The 17,305-nt window shown below is 37.4% G+C and overlaps 1 protein-coding gene across 5 annotated transcripts in view; it reads left to right on the top strand.

The window, feature by feature from the left end:
- The window catches only part of dpp6a (dipeptidyl-peptidase 6a), a 352,070-nt gene that overhangs the window by 239,016 nt on the left and 95,749 nt on the right, over positions 1 to 17,305 (top strand). For all 5 annotated transcript variants that reach the window (XM_052596001.1, XM_052595999.1, XM_052596003.1 and 2 more), the window contains one exon: positions 10,076 to 10,190. In XM_052596001.1, coding sequence (XP_052451961.1) covers positions 10,076 to 10,190 — 115 coding nt within the window. The remainder of the gene's footprint in view (positions 1 to 10,075; positions 10,191 to 17,305) is intronic.

The raw sequence follows: 17,305 nt of genomic DNA, 5'->3' as shown, positions 1-17,305 counted from the left end.
CACTGCGGAGGTGCTTTCTCTTAACACCACAAAAACTGTTAACCTATCAAAATAAACAACCTAGCATATATAATGTAGGTGTATCAATGCACATTTCCCTCCAGTCCTGTGTAAACTATGGCACGCAAAGTTTTATTTATTGTTTTATATTGTGAGATGGCAAAGCGCAAGGAAACAACGCAGTCTGAAGCTGCTCACTTAGACAATCTTGCTCATCTCAGTCTGCTCAATCGTGGTGATGTCAGTGCCCTAAAGGATGTTACAATGGACTATTTCACATTCAGAGATAAAGGATCCGATTAAGTTACAATTGCGCTGCAATTGCTTTTCTAAGTACAAGGTACACTATTTGTGCTATCCAAACATACATGGGGTGATGAAAAGTTGAGAATGCAAAATAGACTATGCCCATCATGATAAACAATGGAAAACTGTCCTCTTCAGTGTACCGCTAGTCTGTTTGTGCTATGACGCAGTATAGCACTCCTGACAGCCAGCAATCATTAAGTTGAAGACAAAGTGAAACCCGTCTCACTTTAAACTCGTTTTTCTCAAAATTCCGTTATGGAAAATCATGAACTCAGCTTTCATCAGTAAGATATTTATATTAACAAATTTATATCATATATTGTCGTGGCCAAGTGGTTAGAGAGTTTGACTCCTAAGGTTGTGGGTTCGAGTCTCGAGCCGGTAATACCACAACTGAGGTGTCCTTGAGCAAGGCACTGAACCCCCAACTGCTCCCCGAGTACCGCAGCATAAAATGACCGCCCACTGCTCCGGGTGTGTGTGTGTGTTCAGTGCTGTGTGTGTGGACTTTGAGTGGGTTAAATGCAGAGCACAAATTCTGAGTATGGGTCACCATACTTGGCTGTATGTCACGTCACTTTCACTGTTCGCATTCACTGTTCCCATTCACTGTTTAATGAAGATAATGGGCCCTATTTTAACAATCTAAACGCAATGTGTAAAGCGCATGTTGCAGACGCACTCAGGACGTGTCCAAATCCACTTTTGCAATTTTAACGATGGAAAAATGGTCCGTGTGCCAGGGCACATTTTTGGAATGGGTTGTCTCTATTCTCTTAATAAGTAATGGGCGTAATGTTCAATACACCAATCAGAGTGTTATCTCCCATTCCCTTTAAGAGCGAAATGCGCTCGCGGCATGGCGGAATTAGTTGGCGGAAAAGCTGAATGCTTCTCAAGCGAAGAAACCAATCTGCTCGTGCGTGAAGTTAAAGCGCGTGAGCAGATCATCTACGGGACAAGCAGAAATCCACCAAAGCTTCCCGAGGTGAAGAAGGCGTGGGATGCGTTGGATGCAGGCTTTCAAATGGCTCCGTGCGATGAGTCTGTATTGGCATGATTGTTCAATTAATTAGCCAGTTTCATTTATCATTATAAGTAGTAATAGGCTGAATTGCAAACAGGTAGCCTAATTCTAATACATGCAATGACTATCCATCATTAATATTTTATATTTATGTAGCCTACACAAAAATATCCTTTTAGACTGTAATCCTTTCGTTTTCAATATTTGGCATGTTTGTGTGATGCACGTCCCTGTGTGTAATAAGCAAAGTCAACGCGCACTGTGGACCAGCCCAGATTTGCATTTTCTACCAATGCGTATATATATATATATATATATATATATATATATATATATATATATATATATATATATATATATATTGCGCCATTGACTTTAAACTTTAGATCAAGTTTGAGTTGGTCTATGGCGCAGTCTATTTTTAGCTCCTTAAAATAGCAATGCGCCTGAACATACCTATTTTTTAGACCAGCACGCCCATGGGCACACAAATGGGCGTAACTTCATTTGCTAATTAAACGACGTGGCGCTGGACTGCAAATGTGAACGGTGCTGGACTGAAACTAGCAAAAACACTTGCGCTGTGCCTTGCGTCGCATTGCGCCGGGTGTATGATAGTGGCCAAGAATTTCCATAAATTTATTTACTTAGAATTGCAAATGCATAAATAATGTTATTAGATTGTTTCACTTTTTTACATACAAATATGGAATGTTGGAAAAATCCAATGTAATCATTGCATTCAGTATTTCATCTGAATGCTTCAAACTACTAATTATATTTAGTGATGTCAACATTTTTTACAAAATCAAGAAAGAAAACAATATCACATTTACACCCTCCTTTCACTCAGTGTGATGGAAGAACCCTAACATCTAGTTAACAAAGCTAAACAGCGTTGCCCTTTGTGTAATAAGTTACAGAAACTGTTAAACGCACCAACTTAAATAATAAAATACCATGTGGTCCATAAACAACGCCTTCTCCAGACAAAGAGGGAACTGCTCCATCTATCAAGAATAATCTTTGTGCGAATCCGGCATTTAACTGATTGAGATTGAGGAAGCTTGCTGTCCTCAGCAAAATGTGCTGCACATAGTTTTACATGTGGAGTATAATTTTCAGGAACCGAGTTAAACATAAATTGTAACCATTAATCTCCAAGTACAGCGTCCCTGGGAAGCCCAAACAAAGGTGATTGGACTCCCAGATGAAAATAACAGCGTTTCAACGACATGGCGGCAAACACAAACTCAGCTCTTCCTTCTTCTCCGTCGGAGCGCAACAAGACCACGCCCCCCTGTTTGTGTATTCATGTAGGCGGAGGTTAGTCAAAAAAGCGGTTTTAGTGATGTCATTACTGCTGGAACTAGAGGGATGTAGTCCAAATGGGTCGTTTTTTGTAGGCAAATTCTGTTGAATAAAATATCTCGCTTGGCATTGAACTTTGAGCTTTATCATTTTACAGATATAATTTATACTCTAACAACAACATTACACACTAACTAAAGTTTAAAACATGGGATCACGAAGAATGGGACCTTTAAATCCATGCTGTGCTCTGCTTTTGTGCGTATTAAAGATACAAGTGCCCAGCAGGTGTCATACTTCAGGAGTGATAATATTCTATTACCAGTGTATTATTGCTCTGTGCCGTGCCATGTTTTGTGTATAATGTGATGACATTTACTGTTTCAATAAAAAGAATTACACCTTTTGGTATTTAGATATTTCACTAATGTCACTGCCAATTTTGCAATGTCAAAACAAGGCTTATTATTAGATAATTTGTGTGTGCATTATTTTTCTAATAATTTAATGCAGTTATTAATGGAGTTATTAGAAAAAGGGCGAGAGGGGTAGAGACAAACAGAGAAAGAGAGAGAGAGAGAGAGAGAGAGCGAATTAGGCTGCAGCAGCATCTCTAAACATCACTGTTATTATATCGCTAGTGAGAAATGTAATGTGTATTTACTTTCTTAAAATTGTCTGTCATGTTGTTGTTTTTGTTAGTTCTGAAATTTATTACAGCTTTACTATGCGAAGTGATATGGAACTGTAATGTGGTCAAATGAGCTGCCTGGAACTACGTTTGCCATGCGTTTCCCAGAAAATAATTGCACACCTCAGAACGTTTGTCAGCCAATCAGATTCAAGCATTCAACGGCCCCCTTAGTATAAGCCTATATAACTGCATACACACTTCAGCTGAATACTGTATGAATGTGCCAAGTTGCTTTGATTGACGTGGCTTGGAAACTTTTGACAGTTACGTCAATTAACTATATTAGCTGGCATATGCATTGTTTTTTTTTATTTGTATTAAATGTTCCTGCAGTTGCTTTTTTATTTATTATTAGCATTGATATTCTTTGTGAACTTTAGGTACTGATACTGCAATGGTATTTATGTTTACTCAGTAATTAATTATCTTACCTGTCCTAGAAAAAGAATCAACTTACGTGTAACTACTCAGGATTATCTGTCATCAGATACTTCTACCATGTCTATGCCTTACCAATGTTTACACTCGTTTTTTGTCTTTGTTTTCTGTCGTTTGGCTTCTGCTTTTTTTCTTCTTTTTCTGTACAGGCTCTCCTGTTGTCTCAGCTGGTAAAGCATGATAATATGTGTTTAAAGTTGCCTTCACATCACTAAACAACACTAGAATATCTACAGAGGTAAATCAGAAATATTCCCAACATTTAATGAAACAGCAAGGATTGCGTTATGTCAGCATGGTGAAGTACATCGAGACCACAGTTCACTTTTTTTAAGATGCAATTTTTTTATCTCCAATAATATGTAACCCGGAATTTGGAAATTAGATCAAGCATATCTCATTTAAATGCTATAAATATTTCTGAAAAAATTTTTTAATATCTTTAAAAAATTCAACATAATGCATATTATACTTTGGCAAATTCAGGCCTTATCTCATCCATGTTTGCTCTCATTGTTGCAGCATGGGCAGTGTTGGGGAAAGTTACTTTTAAAAGTAATGCATTACAATATTGCGTTACTCCCTAAGAAAATTAACTAAGTTACTTCTTATGGACAGTAATGCATTACATTGCTTTTGCATTACTTTCGCATTACTTTTTAAATATGAGCAGGACTTGATTGTTTTTAATATAAGATGTTTTATTTATAGCAAACATAAAAGCCCAGTCACACCATAAAGAGTAATGAATAAACCTTCGGCTAAAGGAAAAGTTCATTCATGTCTGTACTGTAGAACACAGGGGAAGAAGGTTCAACGCTCTTCAGCTATAAAAAAAAAAAAAAAAAAAAAAATGAAGCACAATTGTTAGTTTATCGAAAGTCATTTCTGCTTATTAGTATGGTTGAACTGGATCACCAAATGTCAGCAAAAAAAGACATTAGCTTATAACATGGGATTAGATACATTTGTTAACATATTTCATTGTTATTTATTTATTCTTTGCGAGTGGGATGAATTCATGCACATTCACATTTAGTCTAGAACTACATCATGTTCACACAGTGCACACAACACCTCTGTACTTGTCAGTCAATAAATGGGAAAACAAAGTAACTTGCGTTACTTTTTTAAAAATAGATATATTCTTGTAAATTAAAAAGTAATGCTTTACTTTACTAGCTATTTTAGTTTTCTTCGTGTACAAAAAGTATTTGCGTCACTTCATAACGTTACATTTGAACCACTGATTGCAGATGGACTATTTTGACGATGTCTTCATACTTTCTGGAATTTGACTGTGTGTGGTACAGTCACAAGTCTCAAGTCTCCCAGTTTTCATCCAAAATATCTAAAATTGTCTTTCCGAACAAAGACGTACAAAGCTTTTACTAGTTTGGAATGACATGAGGGTAAGTGATTAATGACATTTTATTTATTTTTTTGAGGGGGAGGAGTATCCCTTTAATAACAGTTTAAATACTTGCTACATTACATTTTAAAAAGAAATGAGAGGATAAAATCGCTGAAGTAAACTCACTCATTGTAAAGAGAGACGCAAAGACACATATACAAACAACTTTCATCTCTTTCTCTCTCTCTCTCTCTCTCTCTCTCTCTTTCTCTCTCTCTCTCTCTCTCTCTCTCTATCTGGTAATATTTGAGAAAAGGGTTTAACGATGTCTATTTATTGGGGGGACTAGCCCCCCTCAATGTCTATGATTGATTACAGCCCTGATCAGCCATGAAAATATGCTGTACTATCGTGCTGTCAATTATATGCTGGCAGCCATATCACCCTGGAGCCCAAGACCGGTTGTCCACTTAAGCTAAGCAGGGCTGAGCCTGGTCAGTACCTGGATGGGAGACCTCTGAGAAAACTAGGTTGCTGCTGGAAGAGGTGCTAGTGAGACAAGCAGGGGTGCTCACCCTGTGGTCTGTGTGGGTCCTAGCGCCCTGTGTAGTGATGAGGACACTATACTGTCAACAAGCACCGTCCTTCGGATGAGACGTTAAACCGAGGTCCTGACTCTCTGTGGTCAGTAAAAATCCCAGGATGTCTTCCAAAAAGAGTAGAGGTGTGACCTCGGCATCCTGGCTCAATTCGCCCATTGGCTTCCGACCATCATGATCTCCTAACAATCCCCATATCTGCTGATTGGCTTCATCACTCTGTCTCCTCTCCACCAGTAAGCTGGTGTGTGGTGGGCGTTCTGGCGCAATATGGCTGCCGTCGCATCATCCAGGTGGATGGTTTATGCTGAGATAATTCATACCACTTAGTTTGAAGTGTGGTCTTAAAAAAAAATATTTGTTTGAAGGGCTATCTGGCCCTTACCCCACCACTCAAACCAAAAGAGAATCGAGACACCCCTACCCCTTCATGTGAACATGCCAAATGGACGGGTAGGGGAAAGGGGAATGGGCCTAAGACTTTTTGAAAACTGACTGCATAGTTGAAATATACTGTAGATGCTTATCACTGAAATCACCAATCAAGAAAGCTAAATAATGGGTAAATCTTGACCTAAGATGTAACAAAAATTGAAAGTCTTCAGAGGAGACTTCAGACAATGAAGATTAGCAATGCAAATGTAGTTTATTCAACACACTTCTCTTTACTCTCTGCCCTGAATCTCAATGAAAGCAAATGATAGCTCGCCATTGATTCAAGCATGCTAAGTGGACTTTTAAATATGTTTTGTTAAGTGTGTGCCTCCAGTAAGTGGACCATTTCAGTATTGTACATTCAAATCACTCAAGTCCTGTGTTTTTATGCAGGGTGTCACCAATCCCTTGTGCCAACGATAATGTCAAGTTATTGTCATGTTTTATGCACCAGCGCCATATGTTTATTTATAGATCCCATTCATTTCTACATCCAGCTGTTTAGCAGTGGTGCAGTTTACACATGTGTAATTCAGGCCACATGTAGCTGTAAAGTGCAACACCGAACAATCAGTATTTGATTAGCTCTATATGTCAAAGACAGACATACAGGTTGTACATTCACCTCACATCATCCCTCGTGTCTGTCTGTTCCTGCCTTGTTTTTCTGAGCTGCACTTAGGCTGTAGTGTCTTTTCAAGTGTGTGTTTTTATTTTTATTTTTTACGTTGGCTTTGTAAGTAGTCTCCTCCAATCAGGGAATGAAAGCTGGAGTACCGCGCTCTCTCTGTTGTTATCAACAGATCTGTATTCATTTCACACCTGCCAAAACACTTTCTCTTTTATTTATTTATTTTCTGTATTCTTTCTCTTTGTGCACACAACATGGCAGTAGATTATTATCTGAATGTGAGTGTGTGCGTGTGTTTTTGTGTTGTACGTATGAAAGCACGCTGTAGTTGGTGGTCAGCGTGGGTTGCTGGTAAAAATATAAAACAAATATGATGGTGCTCTGGACTGCAGGCATTATAAAGTATAATAGCTCTCCCGGTAGGAAAGTGTTGTGGTGGTTTAATGGAAGGCAGAGGGCTTGTCATAAACAGGTGTGTGGTGTGTTCACTAAGCAGCTGCTGTAATGGCCCGGTCATTATGATAATGGCCCAGGATGGATGTCATAGATTTGGTTGTCCCATCCCCATGTGTTTGTCTTATGAGAGGGCAGGTGTGGGCCATTACTGGACTGTATTGGAGGACGTTGTGGTAGGTCTAGTCTCACAGAACCAGGACCACACACACAGCATTCAGTAAAATTCAAATAGCAAAGAGTTCTATTTATTTTGTTTGTTTGTTAATTTCCAAAAAAGCCACAAAAATACCGTCTGATTAAGTAAAGGTGACCAAAATGTAATTTGTTCATGCGATGATAAACCCATTAGTCCAATCTTCAGTGTCACATAATTTTTCAGAAATCACTGTAACATGATGGTGTTTTATTCCTTTTTATTATTTTTTTTATACCAGTCCCCAGAGGACTAATAATTGCACATTAAAGATTTATTATTTATTTTTAACCAATGATGATATTGACTGCACCTCAAACAGTGAAATTAACACAACTAAATTAGGGGTGCTAACGAGGGACAGACAGGTGAGGATGATCATCTAATGAGGACACATGTGATAAATGACAATCAACGGGAAACAGAAACTATGTCACACAGAGCACATGGAGAAAGAAAACACAACAACAAACTGTCCAGGGGTGTGACAGATTACTGATCTTTATACTGTATGCATATGTAAACACTTTACCAGCCAAAAGTTTTTGAACAGTAACAGTTTTTTTTTTTTTTTAAAGAAGTCTTTTCTGCTTACCAAGCCTATATTTATTTGATCCAGAGTACAGCGAAAACAGTAAAAAAAGTGTTTGTTTAAATTTAATTTATTTAATACAACAGCTATCATATATGTATATTTTCACACATTTTTTTTCACATTAGCTTAGTAATGCGTCTAATTTAAACATAAATAGTTGTGATGTAGATTACATAGTACTAATGCAATACATTACATTTATTTCTTTTACTATTTACTATTACTACTGTGTAAATGAAACAACACAGTAGAGAAAATAATAACAAAAGAAGAAAATATATATTTAGGAAGCAGGGCATTGTGGGTAAACAGCTATTATTTTTATACAGTATGCATATGTGGGGCAGGACGTGGTGAAAGGCTTTGCTGGTTGTTAGCGCTGTAATGCCGTGTCAAATTCAGCAGTTCCATTTGCATACCGGAGAGGTAGTGTCCGCCTGTGTGACCCTGGGGAGGAAGAGAGAAATAGTGTTGAAGAACAGAAACAGAAAGAGAGAAAGACTGAGAGAGACAGAGAAAAGGACTTTAATGAGTCCTCGTAATGGGTGTCCCGGTAAACAGGCTCTGGCTACTGTTATCTCCAGGCTAATGATGTCTGCCGCGCTATTCAATTAGGACAGGAACAAGGTCACTAACAGCACAGGCCTTAAAGAGTTTAATGCCACCCTCGCCACTAGATTTCCACTCCATTAGTCTGTGTTGAGTCTAATAAAAACGTCAGCTGAGAGAACAGACCACAGCTGCGTGCTACTTTCAGCGCTATTTGCATGCATTCTGCTTAAAGTTCAAATGCTTTGTGTCTACTGACCTTCTGCTTATTGTAATTTCCATATTTCGGCAGCATCTGTATGAGCAAGAGATGTAATGTGTTCTGCTTTAATAAACAAACAGGTTTGATTTATTGAGTTTAGTATCTGTTATTCACATCCCATTCATTGTTAGTTTGAAATAGCTCCTGTCACACTCATTTTGATGCTTTCATGCAGAGATACTACCATTCATTTATCAAATTTGTTTCATTTATATCTACTGCCAAATATTAAGCCAGAAAATCTGTTTTAGGCTTAACATCTGTGAAGTTCCCTCACATGTTTTTTTGCTCTACATAGTTCTTACAACACATGAAGCAAATGCAAAACTGTTCAAGTCATGTATGCATTTTCTGACCTTTGGAAATCAAAATGCCCTCGAGCTTTTCAGAGGTTTATTCTTTATGTAACAAATAAATTTTGCAGCAATTTTGCAATTTAGGGTATTTTATAAATTTGTTGAATTTAATAAATTGTTCTCTTTTATTGAAATAAATTACAATGTTTATCCAGCAAAGATACATTTAATTACTTACAAGTGACAGTAAATATATATATATATATATATATATATATATATATATATATATGAAGAGTTCATTTGCAAAAACACATAACCCCGTTTTTAACAATGTTCAAAAATCATGTTTTTTCATAGTGCTTTCCAAATAATCAAACTGCAGGTTTTTCTTTAATTTTTAAGAAAAAATAACTTAACAAAAAATATATATACAGTGAACTAAAACAATAAAACACACACACACACACACAAAAACATGATTAATTTTAAAACGTGACAATTTAAATAGAAATTAAAAACATTGAAAATGGAGTTATCTGTTTTTGCAAATAAACTCTTTCTCTCTCTCTCTCTCTCTCTCACACACACACACACACACAAACATAGAAACTTTTTTGTTTATAATTGATAATAGCAGCAAATCAGCATGTCAAATCTGTATTTCTTATCAAATAAATGCATCCCTGTGAAGCATAAGATCTTACCATTCCTAAACTTTTGAACAGTAGCCTACTGCTTGTCACACTAAATTACATTTAATTTGATTTGTATTTTTGTACAGAAATGGTAGCAGAAATAGTTGTAGGCCAACAGCAGTTTCCCAGGAGGCGCTGCTCACTGACACACAACTGTCCTTGACTAACCTCCCATTTGCATTCATCGACTCACATGCTTTCTCTCTCTTTGTCTGGCTATTTCTGTAGGAGCTGGTGGGAAGTAACCCTCCGCAGAGGAACTGGAAGGGAATAGCGATTGCACTGCTTGTTATTCTGGTCATCTGCTCTCTGATCGTCACCTCTGTCATTCTGCTGACTCCAGGTATGCAGCCTGGGAGCAAAGGGCCCGGGGCCATGAGCCTCTGGACCACACTACACACACACACACACACACACACACACACACACACACACACACACACACACACACACACACACACGATGCTGTTAACAAACCAGCACATTTCAAGTGTCTAGATACAGGTGCACAATCCTATTACAGACGCATCCTCTCATGTCACCACATCCTGCCAGAACACCTTGAATGTTTTCCAAAACATCTTGGCTTGTACTTAGAAATTTCAATTGGGACAAGTTCTCACATATTTGATGCAACCATGCAAACAAAATGAACACTTTCAAGGGTTCTGGACACATCCAGTGTGGCCAAACAACACAAATGTGAAGTGTAATAACAGGCTTCATATTGCAACTAAATTTGCTGTAAACGAGCCAAAAAAAGTCTCTTTTGGCCAAAGGCAGGAAAACTGTTACAATAAAATGTTGTATAATTCAATTCAATTCAATTCAATTCAATTCAAGTTTATTTGTATAGCGCTTTTTACAATACAAATTGTTACAAAGCAACTTTACAGAAAATTATGTTTCTACAATATTTAGTAGTAGCTAGTAGTTTGTGCACATTTGCCAGGATTTTAGAAAAAATAAAAATAATAATAATAATACAAGACGTAGTCAGCTAGACGATGAACTATCAGTATTATTAATTAAGTTATTATATGATTCAGTCACACATTTAGCAATAATTGTTAGTTCTGTTTGTTGATTCAGGGTTAGCATCATCTGAGGTCCTCTGAGGGTCAGCATCATCTCTTCTGAGGTGTTCTGGATCCAGACTGGAGCTTGTGTAAATCCTAGTTACCACGGGATGTGAATCCTGTGGCGAAACATAGAAACAAAATAGAGACTTAGATTAGAAAATAGAGACAATTAGAATTGTTAGGTTTCAGTGTTGTTCTCTGCCATCGAAATACAATCAAAATAAGCAGTGAATCTGTGGACAGAATGAGATTTAGCTCTCACTAGATGAGGAACTACTATAAAAACCATATACCATATAACAACAGTGTGTATGTGGGCAGGGAAGCCTGTTACTGGACAATATAAATCTCTGTGTTCCCTTGCTCTCTAAAAGCCATAAAAATCTCCCAGCCGTGCTTTAATTAGTGTGCTGTGAATACTGGTTTGCCTTCATTAAGCTAGAAGGACCAGTCTTTGAGAAACTAATTGAGGAGTTTTGTCAGTTCCCACACATTAACGTTTTACTCGAATAAACCAGTGTAAAGTCTTTTAATGGGAGGCACAGATTGAGATGTGACACCCTGTGTAATTTGTTTTCTGTCTGTGAGATTTTGTGTGCTTGTGTGTGTTTGTTGTCACATCCTCTTTTGTCCATTTGGACACCTTGTCTAGCTGCAGTCCTTTACTTCATGTCTGTGCTGTATCTAAACTGGAGCAGGGGATGGTTCAGGCAGTCAGGCTAATAGAGGAAGAGAGAATGAGCACAGGCCATAGAGACTGAGCAGGTGGCATCTCTAGCTTGAGTCCTGACACCTCTCCAAAACTGCGGGACACAGGACAGCGTCTCAAAGATCTCTACAGACTGCTGCATGTCTGTAAACCAGGTCACTTACATAAGTGCACCTGATTTATCCAGGAAAGGCACATTGCAAATAATCCTGTTCTTGAGGTCAACATCATTCACAACACATTTTTCTTCTGAGAGAGGTATTAAAGAGAGAAACAGGATGTTTAGTGATAAAAACATGTAGGGTGGGATTTTATTCTTCATGAATTGATTAGAACACGACAGTTGGTCTCTATATGACAGGTGGACAGAAGGAAGGGGTTAAAAATAAGAGGGAATGACGCTTCAAATGGTTCAAAGGGTTTCTTCTTTCTTTCTTTCTGTCCTTGTTTTGTGTGTGTGTGTGTGTGTGTGTGTGTGTGTGTGTGTGTGTGTCCTTGAATTAATGGGAATGATAAATCATGCAGAAGACCAGAAACCTGTTTTAAGATATATAAACAGACACATTAAACTGATCAATACAGTAAAGATGTTCATAATGTTACAAATAGATTTCTATTTCAGATAAAAGTGGTTTTAATAAAAAAAAAAGCACAACCATTTTCGTCTAATGATGTTAGCAGACTCTTGAAAATAAAGGTGCATCACGATGCCATATAATAAAAAAAAAAAATTGTCTTAATGTTTCCATAAAACATCTGAACTTTAACATCTGAAAAACGAAAGGTTTCATAAAAGGTTCTTTGTGGAGAAAGGTTTTTCAGATAAAAAAGGGAAGAAAGAGATGGTTCTTTAAAGAACCTTTGACTGAATGGGTCTTTGTGGAACCGAAAATGATTCTAATATGACATTGTGAACACCCTTTTAAGCACCTTTATTTTTAAAAGTATAATAGTAATTTAAAGCAGCAAATCAGAATATTAAAATGATTTCTAAAGGATCATGGAGCTGAAACTTCATCTTTGCATCACAGGATAATATATCATTTACAAATATTTCATAAATAGAAAATCATTGTTTTGCTGTAATAACATTTCCCACAATTATCAAATAAATGCATTTCTTTTGGTGAACAATAAACATTAAAACTCTTTTTCTAAAAAATAAATCCAACTTTAAAACCATTGCCTATCCCGTGACTCCCAGGAGGAGCCCCTGTGAGTTCACCATCCCCCCCGCTGCCCCGCTGATGAACAGTTCACTGTTATCCACACTGCCAGATACAAAATGCTCCTGACACCCTACCACACTCCATTGATGTTCCTCTGGATTTCCTCTAGCCCAAGTGTGTGTTTTTTTTCTCAATCACCGCTGCTGTCTTGCTGTGACACGTCCTTTCTTTCATGTAACGGATAGGTTGATATGATGGGGCTCGATCAGTGCTTTGACTGGAAAACTGGGTCAGGTCTTCTTTTATCCCAGCTTTATTATTACGTTTTTAAACTAAATATACTGTATCTGACTGAAGACTGATGTTTGACTGACACAATGACAGCTAATTGGACATGCCAGGGGAGCTTCTTTCTCTGAGGGTTTGTGATGGAAACTCCCTTTCCTCTGATTTCACAAATCTCTCAGGAACCGTTGCACATGGCGGCATCATACCGGGGGGTCTGTCAGATAACCTTCCCACAGTTATTTCCGCTTCTCTGTCCTGTTGTTAGAGAAATTGCACTTTCCATGTGCATAGAGATCAGCCAAGTCACCTTCCGACTCTCCAGGAATTTTTCAGTGCGACTGCCAGAGGAATTTTCACCCCTCAAAAAAAAAGTTATTTTAGACGCCTTTTAAATATTTTGCTGATATCTAAGCTGACAGCAGTGAATTGGATCAGTTACACCAGCCTCTCTCATGAATACTAACAATGTCAGAGTACATAGACAGTCCTGTGTGTACATCTTTCAAAGCACAAGATTCAATGAAAACATTGTCAGTGCATCAAAAATACAGATGGCCTTTAATAATTTTCCTCCCTCAGCATTCACGTTGCATTTTCACATTTCACAAATTAAAGCTTTCTTCTTTTGCTCCACATCAGCGAAGCACCATCTATTAAGACAAATAATGAATCATGCGCTGAAATGGAAGGTCTTCATTTCCTTTTAATCGTTTCATTAACTTTGGGCCGAAGGGCTGACAAGTCGGATCCACATGTCTGTCAAACAAAGAGTAGTGCATATGAAATCAGCACATCTTACAGATAACACTGTGATCTTCTTAACCAACAAAAGTTTCTTTCATTCAGCCATTCCAACTCTTTGAAGTGAAGAACATCTCCCATTTTCTGTTGCTTATGAAAGCTCTTGCTGTTCTTTAATTAATGCCTGTGATTGTCCTAATTTAAATGTGTTCATCTACTTAGTCCTTATTTTCACCATTTTCTTGGTAGTGGATTTCTGGGAGAGGTTCTTCACCACTAATAATATTATGCAAAGACATTCATACGTGAATTTTACCATTTAAAAATTCCTTACACAAAAGCCTTACAATATATCTTCAAAGATGCAAGATATATGCAACATTGCATATTATACACATCATGCTATTTCTGCACTACTGTACATACCATATACATGCAGCATAGCACCGATTTAAGTAATATCTGTAGCACTTTATTTTACATTCCTGTTCCTCATGTACATACTATGTACATATTATAGTAATTACAATAACTATGTAATAACTAGGTACTAACCCTGAACCTACCCCTAAACCTAACCCTACCCCATGTAGTTACCTCGTTTTTCCAGAACTTTCTTAGATAAATACACTGTAAGTACACTATAAGTACTTTTTAGTACACATACTGTTAAATAAAGTGCAACCGTAATATCTGTTTGGTGAATAAACACTCATATTTGATCAGACTGCCAGAAAGTTGGACATTTTTAAACATTTTGATTTAAAATGCAACATTTATATACTTGTGCATAGTGTAAAATTAATTTAAATATGTATTGTACCATTTTGGGGTGGGTTAGCTTTTTAATGTTTTTTTAAATAAAAATAAAAAAGTCTCTTATGCCGCGTTTCCAACGAAATTACCCAGAACATTTGTACCAGGAACTTTTTTCCCCCCAGACCTGTTGTTTTCTGTGTTTCCACCGTGGTGTAAAGTACCGGGAAGATTAGGCAAATAGACTGGTGACGTAGGTCTGCGCGCGTTTCTCAATACAGAGTACCGCTGATTTAAAAAAAAAAAAAAAAAAGTACGCTGATTTTGGACGTGCATCATCGGTAGTTAGTTCAGACTTTGTGCATTCGTCTTGGGAGTGTGATGTCCGCGACGACGCAAGTCCGGTAAATCTGTAAACAGCAGTGTACTTGATAACTTCAGTCAGCTCGTCTTGGCTACTGTAATTTTCCTCTCTGTATATTTACAATTAAACAAAATAGGATATCAAATACCACTGCATCCTTTGGTTTTCATTTAAGCATAATAACAGCTGCAGAAATGTACTTAGCCATTACAATGAAACTAAATATTATATAAATTTGTCTTTTTTATTTTCATTTTAACATATAGATAAATTGAATACAGACCAAAGAAAACCTGTTAGATTTACCCCGCAGCTGAATTATATTTTATGTTTAACCACTGAAGACACGTCAGAGCCAGCGGCACATATCAGACGGTCTATCCGAGGTGAGGGCTGCTTCTCGTCGGATAGATGATCACTGAGCTCCCGCTGATCACGTGGAGCTCACCGTCTCCGAGATCGGCGAAACACATTTTTAAATAGGCGCTGTCTTTATAAATAAACAACAGATTTGAGTTTTAAACAACTACATTCTCGCCTGAAATACTTTTAAAATTACATTTCATAACACAATAACAGTAATATTTTGAAAATGTTTATCCGAATAAATGGTGGTTGAACTCAACCAATGCTGCGTGAACTCAACCAATCAGCATGTTTAGCGCCAAAGTCCCGCCCCCGAAAGTTCCGGAACTTTAAAAAGGTACCACCTCGCCAGCAGGGACTTTCTGAGGGGCATTTTTTTTACCCGGAACTTTATTTAGTTCCTGGTTCCTGCGGTGGAAACACACCAAGTACCAGGCCAAAGTCCCTAGTTCCTGGGTAAAGTTCCTGCGGTTGAAACACGGCTTTAGACTCACCAAAACTGCCTCCATTTAGCCAAAATACAGTAAAAACAGCAATGTTGTGAAATATTATTCTAATTCAAATTCTTAAGGTAATGTGTACTAAATGTTTTTTTTTTTTTTTTTTTTTTTTGAGTAAACAGAATCATTCTGCTCTTTAAAGTGCAATATATCCAGTCACCAATCTGCATCCCAGTTCGCACTCTCCATACTATCAAGTGCGGTTCATGTGATTGCCTTCAAAATCATAGTGCCAGAAATGCTTGAATGGTAAACTGTTTCTGGCAGACGTAATTGTGCATCCATGCAGGGTTTTTGTTCTGCTATTACCCAAAACCCATTACGGAAAAGGGTGGAATTTCCGGCAAAATGCAGAGCCAAAACTGCCACAACATGTGCAAAATGTTTTTTGTAATTCTCCAAATATCTTCTTCATTCACTTGCTGGAGTGAATAATAAAGGCCTAATACTGAGATTTTTGCGCTAAATGGCTGCTTATGGCAATGCACTTTGTAAATGGGCGTTTTCAGTGATGAATATTCATCTAGCTGTAATGGTGGGCAGCTCAGCTTTAATAGTGCAGAGTCCAGGCACGCTGCAGACTCTGTCTATAGCAGGCAGCCAGGCAGAGAAGCTTCCAGCTGGGCTCATTTCTCCTCTGTGCACCATGCAAGCTGTCAGCTCTAACACAGACACAGCAGCAGGGCATAAGACTTGAATATGCGTCCAAGACATTTATTTTTTTGTCATTCTTTGAAATTCACTTGACTGAACTCATTGGCCTAATAGCTGAATGTTTCTGTAATGTGTCAGTTTACAAGCGGAGTTATGTTTCTGCTCACGTTTAAATGTTTCCTAGTATCAGCCTCAGGCAGCATTCCCACTGACCGCTCATGGGCCGCCCAGTGCATATTGCACACAAAAACGGTGGCCGACATCAAAAGCTTCTATCAGATTGCCTGGATTTTATGCAGCGTCTGATGCAGTTTTTATCAGCCCACCAGGAAACAAAAAAGTCGTGTTTACAAATTCTGCTACAGTGAGCACTTCTGATATGTTTTATTATCTGAGTTCTTTGAAATACTCTTTGTAATTCTGCTGATTTGAAAGACTTTACACAATTTACTATGATAGCTGACAGTATCATAAACTATTAACTCATAAATATCAATGTCTTTTTACCCATGACAGTTTAAAACCTTGCCTTGTCATAAAAAATTAATAACGAAAAAAAAAAAAAAAAAACTTGACCCTGACACAGGTACACGATCATGTAGTCCTTTCATTGGTTGAATATTACTGTTAAGTTTTTAATACAAATTAAAGGAAATAAAGAAATAATAATGAATTTAGTCACTGAAATTCTTAAATTGTTTTATGCCAAATGGCACATAGAATTGTCAAGAATGTTTTTATTTCAATTCGTTTTTATTTTATTTATTTATTTATTATTTTTATTGTCAGTGGAATCACCCTGACATTTTTCCTATATCTTAGATTTGAC

Source organism: Carassius gibelio, chromosome B24 (genome assembly GCF_023724105.1).
Source record: "Carassius gibelio isolate Cgi1373 ecotype wild population from Czech Republic chromosome B24, carGib1.2-hapl.c, whole genome shotgun sequence".
Classification (NCBI taxonomy): domain Eukaryota; kingdom Metazoa; phylum Chordata; class Actinopteri; order Cypriniformes; family Cyprinidae; genus Carassius; species Carassius gibelio.
Note: the sequence above shows the minus strand (reverse complement) of the source record. Positions and strands in the feature narration are given on the sequence as shown.